Source organism: Endocarpon pusillum (assembly GCF_000464535.1).
Source record: "Endocarpon pusillum Z07020 unplaced genomic scaffold scaffold5444, whole genome shotgun sequence".
NCBI lineage: Eukaryota > Fungi > Ascomycota > Eurotiomycetes > Verrucariales > Verrucariaceae > Endocarpon > Endocarpon pusillum.
Genome location: NW_006916514.1, coordinates 84,565 through 110,281, shown reverse-complemented (window position 1 = coordinate 110,281; position 25,717 = coordinate 84,565). Strand labels below are relative to the sequence as shown.

The 25,717-nt window shown below is 48.4% G+C and overlaps 7 protein-coding genes across 7 annotated transcripts; 2 read left to right on the top strand and 5 right to left on the bottom strand.

Annotated features, from left to right (window-relative positions):
* Positions 1-1,438: 1,438 nt before the first annotated feature.
* Positions 1,439-1,892, bottom strand: EPUS_07591 (uncharacterized protein; the record flags this gene model as incomplete). Its single annotated transcript, XM_007806427.1, has 2 exons — positions 1,439-1,821; positions 1,883-1,892. 2 exons carry the CDS (start codon positions 1,890-1,892, stop codon positions 1,439-1,441), a joined length of 393 nt encoding a protein of 130 aa, XP_007804618.1.
* Positions 1,893-3,591: 1,699 nt separating this feature from the next.
* On the bottom strand, positions 3,592-7,860 carry EPUS_07590 (uncharacterized protein; the record flags this gene model as incomplete). The annotated part of the gene is made up of 7 exons (XM_007806426.1): positions 3,592-3,713; positions 3,766-3,871; positions 4,944-5,276; positions 5,335-6,688; positions 6,742-7,211; positions 7,274-7,489; positions 7,549-7,860. The coding sequence occupies 7 exons, from the start codon at positions 7,858-7,860 to the stop codon at positions 3,592-3,594; spliced, it is 2,913 nt and encodes a 970-aa protein (XP_007804617.1).
* A 1,578-nt stretch (positions 7,861-9,438) lies between these two features.
* EPUS_07589 (uncharacterized protein) lies at positions 9,439-11,114 on the bottom strand (the record flags this gene model as incomplete). The annotated part of the gene is made up of 3 exons (XM_007806425.1): positions 9,439-9,471; positions 9,522-10,983; positions 11,059-11,114. 3 exons carry the CDS (start codon positions 11,112-11,114, stop codon positions 9,439-9,441), a joined length of 1,551 nt encoding a protein of 516 aa, XP_007804616.1.
* A 569-nt stretch (positions 11,115-11,683) lies between these two features.
* On the top strand, positions 11,684-13,060 carry EPUS_07588 (uncharacterized protein; the record flags this gene model as incomplete). The annotated part of the gene is made up of 3 exons (XM_007806424.1): positions 11,684-11,713; positions 11,767-12,419; positions 12,472-13,060. The coding sequence occupies 3 exons, from the start codon at positions 11,684-11,686 to the stop codon at positions 13,058-13,060; spliced, it is 1,272 nt and encodes a 423-aa protein (XP_007804615.1).
* Positions 13,061-14,793: 1,733 nt separating this feature from the next.
* On the top strand, positions 14,794-15,753 carry EPUS_07587 (uncharacterized protein; the record flags this gene model as incomplete). Its single annotated transcript, XM_007806423.1, has 1 exon — positions 14,794-15,753. One exon carries the CDS (start codon positions 14,794-14,796, stop codon positions 15,751-15,753), a length of 960 nt encoding a protein of 319 aa, XP_007804614.1.
* Positions 15,754-16,996: 1,243 nt separating this feature from the next.
* Positions 16,997-21,511, bottom strand: EPUS_07586 (uncharacterized protein; the record flags this gene model as incomplete). Its single annotated transcript, XM_007806422.1, has 6 exons — positions 16,997-18,075; positions 18,133-19,138; positions 19,196-19,297; positions 20,327-20,438; positions 20,497-21,186; positions 21,258-21,511. The coding sequence occupies 6 exons, from the start codon at positions 21,509-21,511 to the stop codon at positions 16,997-16,999; spliced, it is 3,243 nt and encodes a 1,080-aa protein (XP_007804613.1).
* A 540-nt stretch (positions 21,512-22,051) lies between these two features.
* On the bottom strand, positions 22,052-24,885 carry EPUS_07585 (uncharacterized protein; the record flags this gene model as incomplete). The annotated part of the gene is made up of 2 exons (XM_007806421.1): positions 22,052-24,650; positions 24,698-24,885. 2 exons carry the CDS (start codon positions 24,883-24,885, stop codon positions 22,052-22,054), a joined length of 2,787 nt encoding a protein of 928 aa, XP_007804612.1.
* Between the last annotated feature and the right edge of the window lie 832 nt (positions 24,886-25,717).

Genomic DNA, 25,717 nt, shown 5'->3' with positions numbered 1-25,717 from the left:
GACTTGTCTTAACCAGTTGAGCCCTAACATAAGGGCACACTAGTAGCCTTTTTTTATATAGTTCCTATACAGTAAATACCCATCGCCAGGAGACACTGAGCCACTAGTACATTCAGAAAGAGGTTATTAAGATGGATACAGAATTTCTGCTTTAGTAGCTGTGTAGCAAGGCGTAAAACAAGCGCGTGAGTTAGCGCAAGAAAAGCGCTTTTTTCAGTATCTGAATTTACTTCTGTGCCCTGTTGTTGTGGCCATTGCGTTTGTTGACTCTTTGCAAACGTTTCACTTATAGTCGCCAATACATTATAACTTATAGCCATTAGAAATTGGCTTATTCTTGAGCTTAACCATATAATTTGAGCGCCCCTCAAAAGCTATCATTACTTTATCAATTGTGATATAAGAAGAAGGTAAATAGGCATTTCGGCAGGCTGTTCGAATAAGGTCTGAAACGCATTAAATTCGATAGAACCAGGGGGTATTTGGCTGCGCAGGGGCAGCATTTAAGCTGAAGAATCAATAAATCAATTGAAATCAATCTTAACTTATAAACTTGCCTAATTTGTGAATCTTCTAGTAGTCACTGTGTACTGCTAATTAATACAAGCCAAAATAGATATATATGCCTAGATATACACGTATTTTAGCGGGTGTAATAGGTACCTAATGGCAGTTTTCTGAAAGGGTAAAAAGAGGGTCGCGAAGATGGGATTCGGCGTAAGAGTTCGTTTCTTCGGAGATGATTTCCACTATAATTGGGCTAAAAAAGAGCTCAAAAAAGCCTAATTCTGATAGATCAGAGTATTGAGAGGATCCTGCTCGATTTTGAACGTAATTAGCCTCAAACTGAGGCAGTTCTGTTGGTAATAATGTAGGCAGTTCATTTGTACATTCCGATGCAGCTTCGATCACTGCCAAGGCCTGATCAACATCATTTCGATCGATCGCCACAGGGTCAATTCTTCGTCGTTTTGGCTGGTTATGAGCTTGTTCGGATCGGGGAGGTGAGTTTGACCTATATCTCAAAGGAATTTGAGTAACTCGTCGTGGTCGTAGCATAATTAGTTATAAGAAATTGAAAAGCGAAGCCAGCTGCGGAACGCTGCGTAGATCAAATGCGGCTTAAAAAAGCTTAATTTAGGCATTTTACGCTAATTGGCACATCAGGTACGGAGGGGATACATAGTAAGTAGTCAAACCACGCTAATATAAGGTAAGAGCTAGTAGCTGTAGCTTAAGCCAAGCCTCAAGGCCTAAAATTTTGCATCCGGGACTTGGGAGTGTTACTAAAGGGGCCAGACCACTAGAAGCCCCAAAAGATATAAATATAACTAATATTATTACTATAGTTTGAACTAGCTCTTCTAGAGCTATTAGTGACTTTCTACTATCCATAGCACCCTCTACGCCAGCATATCATGTAACACTAAGAGACCTTTTAATACTTTGCGTCTCGACCCATGCACCACATATGCAGTGACGCTGGATCACGTTGAAGCTTGACATCCCAGGTACCGAGCTCCTTGAAGCCATAGGATGCGTATACTAGTCTCCCCACGGGACTGGCCTCCACGCGGCAACGAAGGTGCTCTTCGTCCGCCCTTGCACATCCGCGCTTGATCATTTCGGTAGTGGCACCTCGGCGGCGGAAATGTCGATCTGTGACAATCAACCCGAGATTCCAAAGCTCGGTGACTTTGGACCAGTATTTCTTCCCAATCGCTTTCGACGCTTCTCCAAGAGCCTCTAGGTGTTTGAAGTCGGCATCGCGTCGGACGTACTTTTGGGGGGGAGACCACTGCTCGACGGACGTGGTACATGCTGTTCCAAGAGTATCAGAACAAGTCACCCAAAGTCAACTTAGAATTTGAACATCACATACCATCCAGCATGTTTTGCCACGTATTTTTTTGTGCCTAAATCCTCTTTGCTTCCTTCGAGGTACCTAGACACTCCCAAATGCAACAAGAGATAATCGTGCCAGGGAGAGCCTCGCCTTCTCCGTCGGGGCCCGGATCTCCAGCGTCGGTGACAACGACAAGGAATAGAGTCTTCTTGTCATACAGCCAGTCCTGCAGCTTCAGCTGCCAGAAGAAGAAATTGTCCTCAGGAAATTCTCGCCACTTAGGCCACATATAATCAAACGGTTATGGCTGCAAGACGGTGAAGATCTCGGGTTGTGCCTAACCGCTAGTGCATTGTTGAGATGGCCACCTCTTATTGATCCAAGAAAAAAAAAGGCCAATGTGCAAAAGGTAGTGAAGAGAAATGGTCTGAATGGGAGGAGATGCGTGAATAATTTAGCTTCATAACAAGTTGAATCACAGAAATGGCTCAAGCTCCAAAACATACGGGCCACTCGCCGATTGCCCAATGCGGTCGCCTCTGCTGCACTGCACCTAGTGGTATCATTGGACCGCGAACTGTCCGTCACGACAGAACAGATTTGGTGAGTGCTGCCTGGCTAGAATTTGTATTGACGTACAAACCCCAAGAGGCTTTGGTTACATATGTCACCCTATTAAGGTTGGGGATATGCTGCTTAAACATGAAACCGCAAGAACTACTATGATAGTGTTAGAGGATGTAGCAAACAGCGTACGGAGGTGCCAATTCACTTGATTGAGTTACTCCTATCAAGAGGAGCATTTGCTCATACTAATAGCTATAGAAGCGCATTACTGTAACAGCTCAGAAACAGCATTTGGCGTTCAATTCGTATAGCAATGCTCACTGCCATAAATGACAGGGCGTAACAGTTACAAGAGCGTTTCGTGCGTTTTGCATGCGGGGACCCTTGTACCATCATGCTAATACGCAACAGATACGTATCATATACGCAGGGATTTTGACAGATAGGAGGCAAAAGTAATGTAGGTTAGAGCAAGTAGTGGCTAGTAATCAGTACTCCGTCATCATTTGTTGAACTGCTACGTAGATCGAATAGAAATAGCAAGTTGTTCGATCTACTAAGTTGGCTGTACGGTACAGCGAAATTTGCTCTGAAATTGCAGGAGAAATCGACCAATAGAACACGGGCAAATAAACAAGGGTAAACGCAGCAAAATTGACTAATAGGCTCTTACGAAGTTCAACACCATTAATTCCTCCCTACTCGGTGCCGCCAACTTAGCGTGACAGATTCCTTCCTTATATAGCATAGTGTGTAGGAGTGCTCAGCAAAAGTAAACATGACTGTAGAAGAGAAATCATCCTTATTGAGGCTATAAATGATTTGTCTGTTGATGGGGGATAATTAAATGCTCATGGTGAATACATCAAGAGTCTAAGCCTGTATAAGAAAGTGCTCACTCTTCAGTGGCACTAACTATCTCTAAGTGCTTGGATAACGATGATGATAGAGATCAATTGATCATACCAAATTACTAGCGTAAACCTACAATACTTATGCCTCCTACCGTGGTAGGTAGCCATCGTCCAACCAATCCTCTTTTTCGGAAAGATGGTGTCTGATTTGGTCCGTTCGGGGTTATGCAAGTGCACTTGTCGTTTCTACGCGACTCTGTTCTCAGCAGTTGGTGAGCAAAAGCCCGCCAGCAATCAACGGAAACACAGCCTTTATGCCATAATCTACTGGTCGACCTCCTCATCCGGACCTCGATTCTCATCCTGGGAACATTCGTCCGCTGCCACGATCACAGGCAGAGATGGAAGAGCCATAAATCCAACAAGAATAACGATTGTCGCCAGAGCTTTTAGAGTCAGACACATAACGGGGAAAAAACTTGTCATGCTCAAACTCACCAAATACGCTTTCAGTCGCTGCTTGTAAGCATTTCAGAACGACCTTCCTCTCCTCCCTTGGAAGAGTCCTCACATATTCGAGGCTTTGCATTGACTTGCGATTTATCTATAGGGCCGATCAATTTAGTTGTCTTCGATCCAGGTGCGTGAAGTTACCTATTTCGCATGGTCAGATGTTCCAAGAGCTTGAATCATCCGATGCTTCGCTATCCTGCGGGAGACGATCGATGCGACAGTGATTCCGACATCTCCGGTGATCGCAATCACAAGACTGAAGAGTGCATATATCGATGTTTGATCTGGGACACGTTAGCTTCTGTCATGTTTATAGCTTAGGATCCTTAGCATCGTATAAGCTCTTAACGTCAGAATGTGGCGGACTCCCTGGCAAAGGAAAGGGGCATGTGGCCTGGCATTTGTCCTGGCATACTAGTAATCTCCCGAACATGACGTGCTAACGTGAGAACAATGTCTAATTCAATGGTGTCGACAAGAGGAAAGAGGACGAAGATGTCATGCTTATCTCTTGCAAGCTTATACGGCACAAAGCCAATCACAATGAGGATCAGCGGCTCTCAAGATCAGGACAGAAATTCTTCTCAAGCAAACCAAATATCATCTTTGCAAAGACGGTTGGACGGTCGAAGGTTGACTCGGATCAATCAAATCAGCGGATAGAAACCAACAGATAGATGTAGATTGCCGCATTAGGTATTCTTCAAGACTCAGAACACGACTGGGGATTTGAGTCGTCACGCATGCCGGAGGTTATTCTTTTGCACCTTAAACATAGCCGCAACTGCATCCCACAATGCTGTTGGAGGACTTTTTTACCAGATCAACTTTGGTCGCTTCTTCATGCAAGATCTATAATAGGTGGAAAAACTTATCTTCTGATATGCTACTCATTTGTTACAAATCGATGTCAGGTTCATACAGCTAGCTAATGGCAGGAGTAACTGCCACGCTGCTTAACATTCGAACTTGGTTGTTGCAAGAACGCTTGCTTAGTCGATGAATATTGCATTGCATCGAACACCTGATTTTGTTGGGGAATGATGCTCTCTCGAAGCCAATGAGAGGAGCCCAGGAGGAACGGCTATAGGAAGATAACAACCGTATGTGACGCAGGATCATTAGCCTGTCTGAGATAGCCCTCTTCTAACTGAACGACCCACGTTTTCTCCGAACTGAGCGAGCCATGTTTTTACACTCGACTCCTTGTTATATACGATTTTGAGGTACTGGCCATCTGCAGCCATGTTACCGTCCCACCAAGTCGCCTGAGACTCCCAAGTCCGATAAATAGAATTTTCCTTGACTTTCGTTCCTGTTTCGACAATAATGCACAATCTGGCCCTTAAGCTCCCACCAATGGCACGAATCCAAGGATTGTTGTCGATCGGTCGGCTAGCTTCTTGCAAGCAAAGGATAGTTTGAATAGGTGTTTCTCCCGGTTTGACAGTTATGGACTCCATTTCGTCTGTTACAACAGTGAATTGAGTTGTATACTTCATGAGATATCAGTATTTGGGCATTGAGGGAGGGTGAAAACCTAAGAGCACAAACCTCATAAATACGAGCTGTGGTTTTTCGGCCTTTTATTTGGCGAGGATAACAAACTCCATCATCGTAGCGGTGGTGACTTATCCGCGTCCGGTCCTTGTCCGCGGCTTCACATACGTCGACCACAAAGTCCCATGGCGTCGTTGGGAGACCAAGGTTCCCAAGGACATCCAATATGGAAGGGTCCATATAATCTTTGTCGCCGAGAAAACAAAGCACGATGGACTTCCAGCTTCTGTTGTCGCTACAGAGTCTGCGAAAGTCGTCTCTGGAACTCAGTCTAATGAGTTCAAGGATAATAGTCTGCACCGTCTTGGCAAATGCCATCCGATCAGCTCCAGCACATGGAACTATGATAAGAAGCTCTGTGTGACGCGGCTTTGCAAAGAGGGATGGGCGTAGCTGGTAGTGTTCGTTCGTAAAGTTAGAAGGATCACAGACCACTGCCGTATACCTGAAGTGCGTGAACTCGTCCCGCATAGGTGGCTCTGCATGAGGAACTTGTTTCAAGATGGCTTCGGGAACCGGGTGGTCGACGACGAGGTTGCCCCGAAAGAGCTCTATTGGGCGCACTTGCCTCGACTGCTGTACCCACTGGTCTGCAGATTGTGGCCCCTCGGCGGACTGGATGGCATTGGCTTCGAATTCGTCGTGCTCAAAAGGAGAGAGAGAGTCCTTGTGCTGGTGAAATGATTGCTGATGAGTGACAGGCCAAATGTCACCGAATAATCCAGACTCATCATATTTGTCAGGATAAGGAGCCCAATTCGTAGCTAGGGGTTCATATTTGCCAGAATAAGGAACCTGATTCGTAGCTAGGGTTTCATATTTGCCAGAATAAGGAACCTGATTCGTAGCTAGGGTTTCATATTTGCCAGAATAAGGAGCCTGATTCGTAGCTTGGGGCCTATATGGCAAGTCCGTTGTCGAAGAGAGAGAGGCGGCTGCATCTGGACGCCTTGGACGAATGAAGGGTTCTTCATTTTGTACCATCTCGGTTCTAGCGGTCGGTAAACCCGACCACAGATTTCCATTTTGGGATTGACCATCCGATGCTACAGGGCTTGCGGATATCTGGTATTCTCGATGTCCAATCCCTTCAAGTTCCGGACTTTGCTGAAAACCGGCCGTAGGGGATAAAGGAGAGATGCGGTTTGCGGTTGTCACTTTCATGGTGCTTCCCGTTGGGGTTTCCGACTCGAGAATATGCTCCTTCAGGCCACTCTGCTCCTCTGCGCTTGTAGAATGCGTCGGAGGCGGTCGGAGCTCAGAAATGGGAACAGTACTCCATCTTCCTGACGGTTCGGTGAGTGAATCCGATACAACAGCTGAATATGGTTCTTGATAAAGAGATGACCTGACATCCGATTAGATGGACAATTCAGTGTTGTGGTACAGTGCTCTTGATACCTTGTTGATGCGATTGAAGCTGGTCTCTCACCAAGAGATCTATAAAACTCTATCCACTTGTGAAGCAGAGCTTCTTGCGCGGTTGGGCGCATTTCCGGTGCTGGCATCATTGTGGATTTTATGAATTCTGTTCCTAGAGGGCTAACATTATGCGCGTCCAAGAGAGCAGAGGGGAAAGTCTGGGGTTTGTGGACATAAGTGAAAAGAGCGGCCATGTTTCTGAAGGTCGGTTCTTTGGTGAGCATCCGAAATGCAATCTCACCTACGGACCAGATGTCTGCTCTTTGTGCATTGTAAGAGGTTGGGTTACTTCCCACCTCTGCAAATCCATGCAATTCTGGCGCCATAAAACCCAAGGTCCCTTTCAAAGTTGACGATACCGCGACACCATCTTCAGCGCGCTTGCTGATGCCAAAGTCACCGATTTTAACCCACCATTGCTCTGGCGGTGTTGACTTGATCAGGATATTCTAATTGCGAAAGGCTGTATGTCAGATGCTCTCGTTCAGCAAAAGGATGATGGGAAACAAACACCAGGTTTCAGATCCCTATGTGCAAAGCCGTTTCCATGGAGGAACGAGAGTCCCTCAAGAATCTGCAACGAGATCTGTTGGGATTCTGATTCTGATAATGGCGGTGTGGAGGACAGGTATTTTTGCAGGTCACCATGCTGGAAGTATTCCATGGCAATGAACAAAGCATCGGCTCCTTCATACCACCCAAAAGACTTTACGAAACATCGTTCGTACTGGCAGGCGTCAGCAATGTGCTGAACAGAGCGTACCAAGTCCGAACTAAGCTTGATACCTTCCAATGTGAGAACTTTGCCATAGCTTCTAGTTCGCGGTTGTAGTTAACAGGCCTCGAAGGTTGCTGGGGCTTCGGAATCTCTTTCACGGCCCGTACTTCGACCTCCCGCTGCCCCTTCACGCATTTTTCCAACCATACACTTCCGAAAGAGCCCCCTCCGATATATTTTTCCCGCTTCCAATATTCTTCTCTTACAAGTACTCGCTTGCGAGGGGTAGGGCCCGATTCATAATAGACGTGAGTTGTGTATTTAGGATGGAATCTTGTGTCGAGCTGCGAGTCACGGACCAGATCTGGAATTCGATTCATTGCGACTTGGATGTCAGTGACTTGGGCGTGACGCTGTACCCCTGCTCTCGCACCTGATCGTCAAAGCAGCCTGTCCGCGACGACCTCTTGTAACGCTCCGTTGCACCACTCAACCCTTATGAAAACACATGGCTCTCAGGACTTCAGCAGAAGTCTATAGTCCGGAAAGTTGCATCGGCAGACAGCGTGAATGAGACTATGCAGGAATGGTAATGTGAGCCGCAAGGCTCTGGGATTCTTGGCGACAGAAAATAAAACGGGCCGCAGCCGATATATAAAAGATCATTGTCTAATCACAAGCACATGTACATAGTACACGACTCAGCCATGCTATTGCGCCTTCAGTGCTCAAATTTGGGCATAAGACCATTTTTATGTGCACGTAATCCGTAGCAGCAGTCCGAGAGCACGCTCATGTCGAAGACTTAGGTGGGGAGTCGCCCCATTTTGATGTGAGCTCGTTCGAAACACCATCGTCAGTTGAGATGCCGCGAGACAGACGGGAGGTGCAAATGTTTTGTCGACGACGCTTGGTACTTCCTCACTGCATCATCCCAGTTGTTATGTGAGCACGATCCCGCCACCCTGTCATTTCTGACTTCACTTGTGTCCAGTCCAGACCTTCTGTTGATAAGATCGAATATATATCGCTGCATAACGTTTAGGGAAGATGATGGGCGCAATAGTATGAATATCAGTTTGGACGGCCCTATGTTGGTTCTGAAAGGGGCTTTACCAACGATTCGGACACAGATATCCGGCACAGTCATTCAAATGAGCTTGATCTTGGCTTCTGCCCGTGTCCTTGGGGTGCGATGAACAATTGCTGTAAATTTGCAGTGGAAGTAATGGTCGAAAGCTTGAATGTGTGACGTTTACTATTTGATTAGGTGCTGTCATTCTCGAGCTTGTGGTATCTCGCTCAGTCATCTCTTACCTCTGCCGCGTAACCATCTCCTGGAGTATCACAGCATTTTCGAGCCGCTTGGGCGAGCCCAGTCGGCCAGATCTTTGGTCTTATGAGCGCCATAACTCAAGATTCAGCACAGCGTATTCATGGTGACCCAAGCTAATTAAGGGATGGAGTGATCGTATTTGTAGACGACATAGAGATAGTGACGGCCTAGGAAACTAACCAGGCTCTACTGGGGAAAGATGCTATTAAACTACTAGTCGAGTTGAAATGAAGGCATTGGCAGAGGATTTTGAGGCTACTTACGAATTGGCCATGAGTACCGATTGCGAAGGAGACAAGGGGCTAGGTCGTTGGAGCCGTGGCAAGGTGAAAGCGGTTGCATAAGCTTGAGACTGAGGCAAAAGTACCATAGTAATGATCTGCATGCACAATGTTCGTGCATATATGCCAGAAATTGTGAGTTTTGAAAGCCTGCTTGATGGTCATATTCCTGGCATCTGAATCAGCAGCTCAACCCGGATCACTCAGCACATTCGCCACAAATGCCCGAAACTTGCGCTGTAGAACATTTATCCCGCGGACATTCCTTCACACTACAGGTCCCAAAGCTCTGGTGCTAACTGCAGCAAGGAATGTATTTGGCTTAACTGGAATCAATGCACTTAGATCGATATTCTGTCAAGCTGGAGCAAGATCTAAACATTTTAGTACATTTCATTACCCATATTTGAACATAGTAACGCACCTTCTCGATAAATCTGACCCCTATTAGGACGCCATCTGCATCCTCCATTTCATTGATATGGCCAAAGTCGGTATTACTTTCATCAAGGCAGGTCAAACATGCGACCACAATGTCAGTATATTTATCCCCCATTCGACTAGGCAACCGTTGTTTGGCGAGGTCAACAAGAGCATGTTTAACCAGATATGCCTTGTTGATCTTGTCATTCTCCGCATCATTTAAAATGCTAAGGACCGTAGATGGTGATGGGTCGCCATCGTCATCGTGATAGAGGACAAAGGATTCCCAAAGTCCGATTTCAAGCAAGCAAACTCCAAGGCTATAAATGTCATGCTGCATGATGTAGTCCTCTTCGGGGTTCAGCCCCTGGCGGTGAGGGTGCCGATAAAGGTCCTTTTCCCAGATGCAGTCCCCGCACCGAATAGTCCTGCCGTCTACTAAACGAAACTTCTCAAATCCTAAAAGGAAAGACGCTCCCAGCAGGGATTTCTGGGTTTGAAATATCAAGAGGGTTTCGGGACGGATTCCTTTGTGAACGAAGCCGTAGGTGTGGACATAGCTCACGGATGTGGCTAATTGTTGTGCAAGCTTGAAGCGGTCGCTGAGTGATACACTGCCGTCGGCGGAGATGAGGATATTGCGAAGACTTCTGGGGTTCTCCATACCTTCGGGGACTCTAAATACAAAATCAAACGAAGTGACCCTTTTCTTGGCGGAATCCAGCACTTTTATAACCCCGCGACAATTGAGTAGGCTGAAAGTGAATGGGTCTGCGTGGGACAGTTTTCTTGCCATGTCACGAACGTATTTCGTTAGGATAGAGGGATTGACCTCGGGATCGCAGGGAATTGAGTCCAGTATGAACCATTTAATGGAGTTGGTTTTCTCTATGGTGTGCGCTGTAGAGAAAGGTATTCGACGCCGACTTGCAGAGATAAGGCCGTCATTAGGGAGGAATATGGAAGTCTTGATCTGGGGTTCGTCTTTCAAGGAATCTCTCAGCCCTTTGGCCGTGGACATAGAAGCAACTTCGGTTTTATCTTTATCTAGTTCCTGATCAATGACCGGGCTCGCCACTTTCATTATCAGGAACCAGGATGGGTCAAATTTCTTTTGCCACTCTTCCAAATCCTTGATAGCATGATCCAGGCATTCTTTAATCAAGACATATTTGAATCTTTTTAGTTCAACCAAGTTCGTATTTCCAGCATCTTTTCCGTTCTTTTTCCTTATAATTCGGTCCAATTGAAAATTTGCTGCTTGCAGTTTACTCACTAGCACCTGAAGTATTCGATTTTGTATGTCCTGATGCTCCTCATCCAATGTCGCACACACTCTACGGAGAAAGTCCAACTGCATAATTGTTCTTTTCCAGAGAATATCTACGCACAGGACTCGCTCGTCGATTTCATTTGCTGCACCTCTGAATGTGGCACACTGTTCGACTAGGATTTTGCCATATCTAAACGCGTGCGCAAATGTGTTAGAACTAATGAGATATACTCTCAAATTGTAAGCTATTAACCCTGTCACTTACTTGCAGCACAGGTCCGCCGTTGCAATGACAGCAAGAGCAAGTTCCACGCCAGGCATTGTAGTAGGCCAGTCAATGTTGATGTGAACCATACAAAGAGATTCAGCAACCTTTCCAAACTTTAACGTACAGAACCACTTGGCAAGCCTCCCCACTTGGCGAGCTAATTTCGCGCACAACACGCCGGGGCACCCTCAAATTTCAAACACCCATTACTTCACCAATATAGCTCGCAGAGATGTCAAACAAGGAGCATTCGATTCAGAGGGCCTCAAATGACGTTGATCTAGGCCTATTGAATCCAATTCGCAAGGCTGCAGACTATTATGACGTGCCAAAGTCGACGGTAGCCCATCGACGCGCAGGATGACTCTCGGTAACAGAAACTGATCGCATCTCACAACGCCTATCAAAACAAGAAGAAAAAGTACTTATTTAGTACTTCTGAGACCTATAGAGACAACGTCTATGTCCAAATCATCTATCTTGGCAGTGCATGACATAGCTTTCCTTGGTGTAGTTATCTTTGTGCTTTCAAATTCTAGCGTATCTCCCTTCCGTTTCAATTTGCGATTGATACTCCGCTCTTGGGGTGCTTCGATAATAACAAGAAAAAGAACAAGAACAAATGGCGCAAAACCGGCTCTCAGTAGTCATTGTATGCTTTTTCCTGGTAACAAATGTTAGGCGGCTGACATCTTCCCCCTTCAGATCGGCGGATCTCTCACCGGGCTCATGCACGGGATCATGCTTCATTCGCTAGGCTACAACATTCACATACTCGAGCAGAGCCCATCGCCATCACGGAGTGATCACGCTGCCGGCATAACCGCTCAACCTCAAGTCGTCGAGTACTTCCGGCGCCATGGTTTCTCCAAAGACGCTTGGTCAATTCCTTGTCCTGCTGTCCAATTTCTTGGCCCCAAAGCCACGATCAAGCGGACCATCAAAAAGCCTTTAGACATGACAAGTTGGAATGTCTTGTATAACCAATTGAAAGGGAAGCTTGAGTCTCTACAGAAGGAAAACCCAGGCGAGAAGGCGAGGATAGGTGCAGGACCAACAGCCACGTGGAGTTTTGGCAGACGCGCCATGGATGTAGCTTACGATGGAAACAACGTGAAGGTCGAGTATGAGGATTTGGCACAAGGACAACGGGGAATCCTCAACGGTGACCTTGTGCTCGTCGCTGATGGCGCAGGGTCCACTATCCGCCGGAATCTTCTGCCTGCAACGGAACGAAGTTATTCTGGATACGTGGCCTGGAGGGGTACTGTGACAGAAGCCGACGTCTCCGATCAGACAAGGAAGATCTTGGATTCTCGGCTAACCTACTTCGCTATGAAGAAAAGTTATATTCTTTGGTTTGTCTAGTTCTTAGTGAGTTCCAAGATACTGCTTACTAACAACCTGAAGCTACATCATCCCTGGAGAGACTGGTAGCTTCGAGCCTGGCAAGCGCCGCTTGAATTGGGTATGGTACTGTAATCACCCGCCCGACTCTCCAGAACTTGCCGAAATCATGACGGACTGCGACAATCATCGACATCGCAATACTCTTCCCGTGGGAAAGATGCATACAGAGGTCTGGAACAAGCAAAAAGCACACGCCGCCAATGTCATGAATGAACCCTTCCTCGAACTGATCAACAAGACCAGTAAACCCTTCGTCTCGACAGTGGGCGACACCATCCCAGAACGTGCCTCTTTCTTTGACGGTAAACTCCTGCTTGTAGGCGAGGCGTTAGCGCTGATTCGACCACATTTGGCGTTGAGCACGAATCAGAGTGCCTTACACTGCTTGCAGCTGGAGAAGGCTTTGAAGGGAGAAATGACAATCGCGCAGTGGGAACGGAAGGTGCTCCAGTACGCCGCAAGAAGCCAAGCAATGACGAATGCATTCGGTACGTGGTTTCAGTATGGAGGCTTGACTTTCATGCGGAATCTGCTCAAATTTTGTTGGACCTTGATTGTTCAGGCGCTCAGTAAGATTTGGTCGATCTGAGGTACATCGGCTGTCAGCAGTGCATCAAGGTTGTCACGATCGTCACGACCAAGCCTCACCACCTGGAACGGTACACTATTGAGAGTGTCGCACTTTCAGAAGTAAGATCGTTCCATCGTCAGCATACACGAAACCAGAAATGGCTATTGCCGCTGGTCTCTTTCTGACTCAGCTTCATGGAGGCCGAAAGAGTACCAAGCGCTATTTTGTGGCTGGGAGGTTTTCGTACCCAGCAGACGAAAAGGATGATCCTGCTCCGCGATAATGAAAGGCTTGGTTGAACCCGGCGAGTGGGTCGCATCGACCAGAAGGGTCCAAGCATCTTGGGGTAAGGATGTGAGGGAACAGGATGATTCGCTGGGGATTGAGACAAGTAGCGGCACGTAAGGCATCGACAATTATGAAATGCCAAATCTACAGTAGGTGGTCAATATGAGATCAGTAAGCGAAAGATGAAAGGGTTGGATTGACATTTCCATCGCACATCCCCTTTCCCCCCCCCCCTTTTCCCTCCTGGCCTATGGTGGGTGTATGCTCCCTCGCCAGGGCGGAGGACTATTGAAGCAGAAGTTGTATCCTTCCTTCTGGATCTCAAATGCATTATAACCTCTGCAAGTCCAACGTACAACCCAAACAATCATACAGTAATTCGTTCAGCTCGAAAAAAGCGATTAGCCTCCACAACGCAGCGACATCCAATCAACACAAAGGAAAACCCACGCCCAGGCGCAGGAATCAAAACGTGCTTCAAGTTCAATTACACTTATTCATGATCACCCATCTCCCGCATCGAGAGAAACCCCCTGCTGCACCCTTCGTCCGTTACACCACATAGCAGCCCTGCAGCGCCAACCATTGAGCCTATGCAGATGCCAACCCTTCGACGCAACAAGCGCCAAAACCCCATCCACAAAGCATTACTAATGAACGTGCAGAACTGAAAATGCCATCCCCAAAGTGCCAAGGGATAAAGGAGTTAGTCTTGGCGCAGACAGGGGACCCCAACCGAGAAGGGGGCAGCAGGGGTCTTTGTGTGAGGAGCTTGCATGCACAGCGCACAGCTGGAACCCAGATGGTTTCCAACTCGCCCGCCCAGCCCGCACCTCGACTCGACTCAACTCGACTCGGAGAGGGACGGCGTAGAATTTCGAACCGCCGTTGCCCTAGGTAGGCTCTACTATACGACTACGACGCAGAATCTGGTGGAGAGATCGGGAAAAAACCAGAATCTATCTCGGGTGTCCAATTGACCCTTCCAGGAAAGAAACCTGACAGATAGGAGTTAGGTATGAGCAGAAAAGCGCGCTTTGAGATGGATCCCGCATTTTCTTTATCAATACAAACTAAGATGAAGAAGTGTTGGAATACACCTGCAGGGACCGCACGCCAGCAATCCACTGTAACGTGGATGGAGAAACTGCATCGACCTCAAGGCCCCGGTTATGGTGCGGGCCTCATCAGACGGTTCCAAAGACATGGTTCTGAAAAGATGTGAGACGAAAACCTGTCCAATCTGAAATTCTAGCGTGAAAAGTGGATTTGACTATTTAGACATCGACGTTGTTTGATGTCTGTTTGGAGATCCACATTCTTGACTCCTTTTGATAATCTACCTTGGACGACGAAGAAGAAAAACCGCTTTTAATTATCTAGAGATCGGTTCAGGGTTGCTCTACTCTCTATAAGTGCATTGTCCAGTTTCTCTTTCTAGTTGACTATCATACCGCACTATCATGGCGCCTCTACCGGGTTCAACTCGCAGCCGCACCACTCCACTCACCTCCGCATCCTCATCTGCATCTGGCTCCAACATCCCAACCCAGCGAAGTATCCAAGAGGTAGATCCAGCAACAGGCGCAGGAGGCGGTGTTACCTCAGGCCAGGGAGCCGGACAACAGCAAGCCGGACAGGGACAAGCCAGACCGAGACGAGCCGAAAAGCGGCAAGCCGGACGGGGAGAAGCCGGACGAGGAGAGGCCAGACAAGGACAATCCAGGCAGGGACAAGCAGCATTGCCTTTATCAGCCGTCGGACAGCCGACAGTTCATGGTCATGATCCTCATGCACGAAAAGCAGAACAGGCACAAGCAGCAGCGGGCTCACCGTCACATCTCAGGGAAACGACTCTTCGCGCGTACGATTCTCCTGGCGACAGAGCAAGGCAGGCCGAAGCAGCGGCGGGCTCACCGCCAGGTCTCAGGGAAACGACTGTTCGCACGTATGGTTCTTCTGGCGACAGACTAAGGCAGGCCGAAGCTTTAGCGGGGCCATCATGGCAGGTTGGAGAAACAACGACTCGTGTGTACGGTTCTTACGCTGACGCAGTAAGACAGGTACAGGCAGCAACGCGCGAGGAGCAACCGGTCGATGCGCTGAGCTGGCGTTTGGGTGAAGTGGTGATTGATGACGGTCCAACCCCGTGTCGAAGGCCGATAACAACCACACGTCACGGAGACGGAACGGTTGTGGCGGCGGCGGCGGGAGGAGGAGGAGGAGGAGCATCTCCCTCGTCATTACGAGTGTACGGTGCTTCTGGAGATTACAGAGTCTACACCCAGGAGGAGCGGAACGTTGTTCTCAAGCTGTTGGATGAGGGTAAGAATGTGTACTATGTCGCTAAGATGACAGGCGTCATCATCAAGACCGTGCAAAAGTGGCAGAAGTGGCAGCGGGAGATGCAGCAGGGGCTGTGATAGTAGGTGTTGGTGGAGATGACTTGCTCTATTGTTTCCTCTTCTTTTGCTTGCAACTTCCTTTCGCTTGTCTTAAATCTTTTGAGGATCCTGTTGCAGCTCTGTATGGTGTGGAGGAGGTCTGCAAAGGATCCACGAAATTATAATAGAACATAGAACAGAAATAGATGTTCCAGTTGGGTATCCTTGCTCAAAGAACTAACGGCACCAGTAGATCCAGTGCAACTTTTGACACGCTGTCAGCTCTACCGTATCATTCTTCTGAAAGTGGGGATGAGGCAGCCGGACGTTCAAGAAGTGCAACCGTCGAGTCAGGGCAACCAAAGCTGAAGCGCACAACAACGCGAGTATCAGGTACCGCCACGAGAGACATGAGCGGGGAAAAATGAGGGTATATATCGTCGATCTCCATCATTGCAGAACTTGGAGCTGAAGGCCATTCACCGGGGCAAGCCTCTCGACCAGTTAGTTCGACCGAGTCAAGCTCCAATTCTCCCCTGTTCCACCAGTTGCATACAAGCGATATCCTGTTATCATTCTTGGTGCACGAGGCGATCCAGAAAAACCGTGTCCGTATCCATCTCTCTCTCTTGTCCAACACCCACCTTGCCAGAGGCATGCTCGAAGGGTAAAACGCCCTCTTTATTTCACCGCGCAATATACAACGCCAGGTATTCCCTCGGGTTCGGCAGTTAGGGCGTCAATTCTGTCCTTCAAAAGCACTCACAGCCTCTGAGGATAGCTTTGCCATGACGGAAAGAGAGATAAATTATCAGATATGGACCACGTCTTGTTGTGCAACGACCCAATGGAAGTGGCAAGGTCAAAGAGCAATTGGTACAGGAGGGAGAGTCGCGTCTTGATAGAACATAATACTCACGATGTCCGAGCGAAAGATACCCTCGTCCTCGGCCCAAGGGATTCCATAGCACTCAATAAACAATACTGCCAGACCACAGCCAAGAGAATCCTAGCTGAGGAGAGTGTAGGACAAGGAGGAGTAAACCGGAGCTGCCGGAGCTGGGAAGCGGCTCGTCCTCCTGCCACATCAAGATCGGTTGTAGGCATAGTCTGAATCCTCAACATGGACGAGAAAGGTCAGAAGCTTGGATGATTGAGCACGGTAGCATTTCCAATTTTGACAATGCTGCTTCGAACTTGAGCTTCGAAAAGATAGCCCGTCTAGTCTATACAATGTATCTCTTGTGAACAATAGAACACCAGCCTCATGCATTTTGGGGTATCACATAACACAACACTCACGATCAGGCTTTTCTCCTTTGCCTTTCCCAGACGTATTCGGAGCTTTGTTTAACCGGCTTTTGCTTTTTTCCCTCTTGCGTTCTCGACGGAGGAACCCTTTCACCTTTTCGTCGCTGGCTGCTGGTGCTTCCAGACCATTACCCGCTATCTCATCAGCTTCAACGGAGTTACCGAGTGTAGGAATAGCTTCTTTGCTTTTCCCTCTAGTAAGTCTGGATAGAGATATGCTAAATCTTTCGCCAGCCTGACTTTGTGACCGACTTTGTATGCCATTCTTGCCCTGCATCGACCCACGTTTTGATGACGCCTGGGAGGACTCGGGATCAGGAATTGCTAGATCCCCTTGATCTGCTGGTCTAGAGAATGCCACACTTTGTCTCCTCTCCTCTTGAACAGGGGATCGGCCACGAGGGCACTCTTCTGGAGCAGTTATCTCAAGACTCGGCCTTAAAGGAGCTAGCATCTCGTCTGTAGATCCTTGAAAGTTCGAAGAGCTGACAGACATTCCACCAATACCCGAGTCGTGGGTTTCGGACGGAGCATACAACGGCAGACTCTCTCTATCGTCAAGACGCTCGGGCACGATCTCAATTGGTACAATCTGATAGAATAGTAGATAGGGTGTTTCGTCCTTCAGAGCCTGATGAATGTCGACTAGCGTGATTCGTTCGGATGCTAGATCATCGAATCTCATCCAATGGTTTGTATCTTGTACACCGTTCGACGTGGAACCGTTCTCGGCTCCTAAGGAGGCAGTTGTCCCCTTTACAAGAGCGATATAGTGACCCGAGTCAACTGAAGTACCACGATGGCATACCACCGACTGAAGCGAAAGCTTGAAGTTTCCGTATATTGGCCCGCCCTCATCCATGCTATCATCAGAAATGAAGTGTGGCAATCCTATCTCTGTAGGTATGTCAATTTTTGTGCTGAGTCGGATGGCTTTGCCGTTGTCAGTGAAGGAGTATCGCTTGAGACACATTCCCAAGATGGGTCGTTTGGACGAAAAATGAGCTGCAACTTGAGCATCGTTTTTGGGGGTGTTTTTGGTATACCAAGCTGCGAAAGAGGTCTTGTCAGTGATCAAACAACAGCCGACGGAGTGCACAGACGTACGTATGAGGCTGAAGAACTGCCATGCTGGCATCATGACTTCCTTCCTGATGCTACCACTTCGTAGACGGCCACCAGCATGTTTCACGTCTGCTTCATAAGCTGGAGGGCTGCTAGGACCAGACCCGTCAGGTATAAAGCGTTGTTGAATAATACTGGTGGCACGTTGCCGTACAGGTGACTCTTGTATAGAGGATGTGGACGAAGGCGGTATCCGAGCCGATGCATCGCCACCAAGCTCCACGGTCTCCACGTGCAGAGCACCACCTTTGGCAGACATGGCCTCGGGTGAATTATATGGCGGGACCGGGCTTGAGGTCGATCGCCGTTCCAGATATCTTTTCACCTCGATGCGGTTGTTGAAGTAGGACTCAAGGCAATCTTCAAGAGGAACGCTTTGTTGTGGATCCGCTGGGTCGGACGGCACTGCAACCTCAAGTAACCTTTCATTAATGAATTTGTGATCGTCGGTCAAGTCTTCTCTGCCGGTATGGTAGATGTCCATCTTGAGCGTCAGCAGCGGAAGCTCTAGTTTTTCAGTGATGAATGTGAAAGCCTCTGAGGCATCTTGTTGGTGCAATTGAGCTGCTTCTTCCCATCCGCACTCGGCTAAGGATTCTTGAAGCAATTGGACGATGTCTGTGGTGATTAGCTTGCCAGTCCTAAGCAGGTTCACCCACAACCGTAGAAGCAAGCCAAGTCTATTCCTTGCGTCGTCTTCGAAAGTGTTGTACAGCATGGACTCGAAACTGTCCAACCTTGAAAACATTGCGAAAATGATGCTGTCGAGATAGCAAGTCACTGCTTTCCTGTTCACCGCCCCTAAGAGCTTGACGCCGGGCTCATATTTTATAATTGATCCTTCGCACGCACTTGACATGGCCAACAGTAGTTCCAAAGCCTTATCGAGGTCGTTGGAAGCATAGGTTGAGTGAAGAGCGTACAGTATCTGTGAGTCTTGAAAGGTGAAGGACCTGGCCTCCATAACACGCTTACGCAGCGTTTTCACCTATTTGAGAAGCATGATCAGGATTGCTTTTGGCGAACTGATGACGGGGAGCTTTACCTTTTGCTCTTCCTGTGCATCCGCTGGCTTCTCTTGTGCAGAGAAGAGGCCATAGTAGTCCTTTGCGGGAGCTTCGGAGGCAATGGTAGTGGCAGAAGTTGACTGTGGTAGACAAAGTCAGCTACAACACCAGGAGTTTCGTTGATGCAGAGCTAAAAGACCGTGCGAGATGTCCTCTGTGTTATGGAACTTGTGGTTGAACTGCTAGGCAGCGAAGATCTCGCCTTCTTATAGCACATATTGAAGCGTGTGTAAAGCATTTCTCCCTGTAGCGACGAAGCTACAAGATGCAGGTCAGGGAGGGTTGGGCCAGTCAGTCATACCTTCCCTCTTGCGTGGTTCCTTCCCAGAACGTGCTTATCCTTCTTGCTCAGAAAGCGCTGTACCGCTGAAGAGTTCATGCTCGTCTCGCATGGGAGACTCCAGGGCACAGCGGGAAATCCACTGTATGGTCAACGAGGATATGCTATGGCCGACTTCTGCCGATTCCTCTTGGAAAAATAAGGAGCAATGCGGACAAGGAAGGTTTCATGAGAGATAGAGAGTGGTCACATTTGAAGAGAGCGTCATTCTTAACGCGACTCGGAGTGGCATAGCGTCTTTGTGCAAGCACATCACTGTCAGTCAGGTCCTCATATCACAAAGCTCATCACTCTTGGTACTCAATTCTAGATTGCCTGGTAAGACATGGCTGTCATTTCGAGATATGCAAGGTCTCAGCACTTGAAACAGGACTAGCGGCAAATCATCTGGACGAGGAGCCGTAGTGCATATGCAGCTTGACGTCAATTCAGTCTTCCTTAAGTGGAAGAACAATACTACATCACAACTTTGTTTCCAGAACAAATGCAGAAGCCCCTGCTATACTGATGCATCTGGGCCTTGCGGTAGTTTTTGCGTCTCCCATAGTCTAGCAAATTCTCGAGACACGGAATGCCTTCACAGTATACCATCAGTGCCGCCGAGGCCTTCCAAACAGGTATCACACCTTCTCTTCGAGTACTATATATCTCCTACACGTGCCACCAACTCTATTAAGGCAAGGCTACTTCGATTACTTTAGCCCAGTCACTCGTACGTTTTGTCTATCAACATGCAGCCAATGGATGCTACATAGATTCAGTTGACTACCTTCCCACAAAATGGTATACCGACTGTCTGCAGGAGCAGTCTTGCGTCCTTGTCTGTATTAGCAGTAGTATGAAGAGTGATGTTGCAGCCGGGTATCATCTTCTGAGGATATCTGGACTTGGATGTGAGCGATCCATTCTAAAGCATCGGAGAACGAGGCCAATACTCACGAATCGTAATTGATTTCAATCTCTGGAAAGCCACCAACCACTTCCGGATCAAGGCCAAATGTCAAATTGCCGCTGCCATCACCTGTAGTAGCCCGAACACCACGCCAATCCTTGATTCGAGGTAGCACCACGTTCACCAGCTTGCCTAAGAAATGATACATATCCTCGCCCTTCAACGTTGCTGTGGCTGCCATACTTTTACCAGGCACAAGATTCCACCCTGCCTCCCCAGTACGCGACTTATGCGTTTGAACACGCACGTTCGTTATAGCTTGGAGTACCATCCCAGCGACATGAAGAGGAGCACTGCCTTCCTTAATGACTTGCTTGACAAACGTGTGCACCGTGATCCTCTCGATCATGGGGATGTTTCGGAATGTGATGGGCTTGCGCAGCAACCTTAACACGTCGCCGCCACGCGGTCCGCGCAATTGACGATTCGCGTGGTATGGGCTTGAATCATCCCAACTTCTTAATCGAGGCGCTTTAAGTGGAGGTCTGTAGCCTGGTGGGTTATGCTGATAACACAGAGTGAGAATGTCTGGCGCTATCATATTATGGTAAGTCTGCTCGACGCGTGGGGATGAAAAGGGCCCTGGTACGAAAATCCTGGACGACGGATCTGATGCAGGTGGAGGTTGGTGCGGGTGGAGAGGTCCGCGGTCGTATTTGGGCGGCCGAAATTGATATCTAAAATTGACACGTTAGCCCTCATCGTAGCTGGTGCTCGCCCGGAGCAAAACATCCTGGAAAGAGCATACCTGCTGGGAGGTAACTGCTTCTTGCGGCTTCGGGAAGCTCTGAGGGGATCGAAGCTGTCAGACAAAGCTCCTAGTGGACCGCTGGAGCCGAGACCTGACGACTGTTCGAGCTCGTCTGTAGGGTCTTGTATTGAGTCCGATCTAACATCCATCGTAACACTTCGGCGAGCATTCAAGCAGCGAGTACATATTGCAGGCCTTGATATGCGTCGTAGAGCCCGGGCCAATTGGCAGGATTTATCGGTCGAAACCATGTTGGAGGTTCTTATAGACCGCCGTCAGCTTGAGATTAGACGCGAGACAACTGAGGAGATGTTACGCATCTATCTTGGATCTCAATCAGCAAGTTTCATGGAACCTTCTTGTGTCTCGCAGTAGTATCCCAAGCTAGAGTGAAACCTTTCGACTTGGCTTGTTATAACTAATTTTCACGTGACCGAAGACCATCCCTACACTACTGACATACGATGTAGTTTACCGCACCATAAACCTATCCTACAAGTGATTTATTGCACGTGGAGCATGAATGGTTTCGCACCTCGTTCTTGTTACGGAGACTACTACTCTATGTTGACCTTAAGCACTATGGATAGAGCTTGAACCCAACAACACCCTATTCTGGCGCAGCAAGAAGATGACACAAGGTAATTTCCTCCGTCCCCATGGCTAAAATACTCAGATACCAGTGCAAATGCTTTTTCATACCTCGCCAATGCTTCATGCTCATCGTTACCGTCACCGTGACTCTCGCCACTTTTTGTACACAGAAATTCGCAGGTTGCATGTCCTTAGACTCATGCCATTGGCACCAAGAACTTCTCTTTCAACAGTTGCTCCGCACTCGGCCTCTTCTGGTAATCAGTCTCAAACGTCATCGCAAGAAACTTCTTTCCTTCTTCGCTGGCTTGACTAGGAATGTCAGGCTTGGCAGAAGAGGCACCGATAGCGAAGATAGCTTGAAATTGACTGTGGTTAGGGAAGGGGTGAGAGCCGGTGAACATTTCAACAATGAGGCAGCCAAGAGACCAGATGTCTGCCTTTTTAGTGTGCGTGGACTGACGCACGACTTCGGGAGCCATCCAGAAAACACTCCCCTGCAAGGATGGACGGTTAGAGCCAGATGGTCCTTGATTAAGCATCGTAGATGCTTCAACGCGCTTGGAGATACCAAAATCTGAAATCTTTACACCTCCTTTGTTGTCGACAAGAACATTGGCACCCTTGATATCACGATGAATGATATTGCGGCCATGTAGGTATGCCAAACCTTCGAGGATTTGACGCACAAAGTTCCGTATAAGAGGCTCCCTGAAAGTGTTGTATTGCTTGAGCATTCCAGCAATGGACCCACCAGGGACGTACTCGAGGAAGATGTTCAGATGACTCTCATCGCAGGAGGTTCCTAGGTACTGCACGATGTTGGTATGTTGGAGACCTTGCAAAAGATCGATTTCTTGCTTCAAGGCCGTGATCATGTTGTTCTTTTTCTTGTCGATCTCTGTACCCTGTATAACCTCCGGCAACTCAACTTGCTTCACAGCCATCAATTCCCCAGTGACAGCATGAAGTGCCAGATACACGCTACCAAAGGATCCTTCGCCAATTAGATCACCTTTCATCCAGCTATTGTTTTCAAAGTTGTTGCCGGCCAAAAAGGAATTCAATGCATCATCTTCTTCCTCCCCATCCTCCGCAACGATCATACTCAAGCGTTGATTGAGGTTGTTATGCTCCGTTCCCCCAGCGTTGGGGCTTTCCTCGAAGAAGCTTGCACGAGGTACGTCCTGCTGCGCGGAATCCGATCCACTATCGAATGAGACGTACGACTTGCGATTCGGTTCAACCGGAGACTCTTCCTGGAGAGGCTGTAGAGATGTTGACATGATAGAGTCGCGAAAGGCAGCATTTGGTAACGCAAATTTGGACACGGAGAGTGGTCTGGAAGGCCGGGAAGGCTGACCCGACTGAGCCAGCCAAGCATCTGCGATACTGGGCATGGGGGGAGCGTCTTTGAGACTCGAGGCATAGCTCACGTTACTCATGACACTGAGACGACTAGCAGCTCGGCTCATTCTTTGAGATCTTCTGACAGAAAGTCGCATGGTCTTCTCGATATCTTCTTTTTGGTGACTTGGGAAATATGATGTGATTTCCTGGACAATCATCTCGCTCGGCGGGCGGGCACCGAAGAAAGAGCGTAACTTGTTGCCACTTCCCTGCAGACTATTGCTGTTCTTGAGAGGAGGGGTTTCCGGTCTCTCCAGATCATCCGCAGCAGCATTGATATGGCGTATCCTCGTGGTCGCTGTGACTGGTGACATTGGCTGTCGGATGTCGTTCCATGATTCCCCTGTAAGCTTTTGCAATTTGATCTGATTGCGCATATTGTTTGTACTAAGCGCGTTGTTGTGCAGTGTTTGGGTCTCCTCCAATGCGAGCTGAGCCGCTCTTTCAACTTCGTCCTGGTCAGGCTCTCCACCGTTGATCTTGCGGAGAATCAGACGATTACGGTCTGACCTATTAGGCCCGTCACAGATTTTCATCAACTCGGAATCTGAGAGACGACGGCATTTGGCAGGATCGGGCTCTAAACCATCAAGCACGTAGAAGCAGTAGTTCCGAAAATGGGACTCAGGGATGTAAAGCTTTCTCAGCACCGTAGCCATAATATCATCAACGTTCTTGCAATGTTTAATATTCAGCACCTTTGTTTGCCCTTCAGCATGGATGATCCGGACGACAGGTGAGTTAGCGGGCAACGACCCTAACGTCAGGCCGTCAATGCTTGTATTCTGCTGCAGGTGCTGTGTGACCAAAGTAGCGTTTTGTGGAGCTGTCTTTCCTTCAGGTCTGCGACCAGTGGCTGCATTCGCGGAAGGCGGGTGGGTAAAGTAGCCAGCTTCTTTCCTTGAGGTGTCCATTGGACTCGTCGCGTAACGATGTGCTCGTAGACCTCTGCTGTCAATCTCGGCCAGAGGTGAACTTGGGCGTGAGGGTGGCTTGGTATTTACTGCATTGGCCGAGCTGAAGTTGTGCAATGCAGTTGGATCTACCTGCCGTGACCATCTTCGGTTTGAATTAGCTGCCTGGTTTCGAGAGTGTGGAGGACGAGTAGATTCTGTAGACGACGGAGTATGTGCCTGGCTGTCAAGAGCTGCAAGAGAATCTCTGCTGCGTCGAGCACGCATAATCCCAGATTTGTTCCGCAATTGCTTGATGGCGATGAATATTCTGACTCGATCGCCGATTTTCTTGATGCCCATTTCCTGCAAAATCTTTTGGTCACATTCAAGCAGATTGGCTCCAGTAAAGTTGTTTGTTCTAAAGACCTGCTCGTATTGGCCGCATCGAATCGATCTCAGCCAGTCCGCGACCTTCTTTTCATCCCAGGCTCTGTAAAATGGTTAGCCTTGTTACGGAGACTACTACGATGGACGTACCTGACAGAATCTAGACCATCAACGACTGAGAACTCTGATTCCGTTGGGCTTGTAAACAGCTGTTCATGTGCCGGTAGTGGCGAGGCCATCTGAGTCCGCTGCGATGATTCTGAATAATTCCTGGAAGGATGTTGGTTAGTTCCTCCTAGAGATCCAGACCACGAAGGTTTCGAGGCTAGCATGGCCATATTGGATACTGTGCAATTCGAAGTCAAACTGTTGGCAGTTCTTGATATTGGAGGAGATTTAATCAACGAGCTTTAGAGCCCTGCCTTCGATCACTGGAGCAGGGCTGCGTGAAGAGCGATGACTACAAGCGTGACGTGTAGGTGAAGATGTACTCCTTGCATGCGTATGCCTAGACAGCTTCCCAAGCTTTCGCGTTCTTTAAACCCGCTTGATCGGGCAGTACTTGATTTCAGTTGCAAGTCAGGTCCGAGGCTGCGGCTTGGAACAGGTCAGGCCAATATGAATTATCACTGGAAAAACATCATGCAGGCTTCCCGAGCTCTTTTGCTGATGCCTGGAGTCAGAATATCGAGTCTGCAGCAAAGTCAGGCACGATTGGAGGGTTGTCGTCTGCCAGTGGGAAGGACAGTTGTCCCTGGTCACTGTAGTTGTTGGCGGATAGAAGAGAAGGGGACGCTAGCTCAGGAGAACACACAGGCAAGAATCTGGAAAGTCAGGAACAAAGGACACCTGCTACAGTGAGGTCTTTGGCGGCGACAAGGCCGTGGAGGAGTTATTAATGGTAGTCGCCTTTGTCGACTCTTCCCTGACCGCAGTTTCCGATCAGGGCCCCCAACTCTGCCACTGAACCCCAGCTTGGGCGGCACCAGTAGTCAGTTTCAGGTAACGGTGCGGCTGATAATCTTTACCCGGCTTGTAACTAGTTATTCACCACATTTTTGACCGAAGCCGACCAACTGCAGCACAGTATCACCAGCAGTGTTTGCTCGTTGCCGCACCACTGGCCACATGACGCGTTCTTCAGTAGACAGCCTATGCGATATACCACGG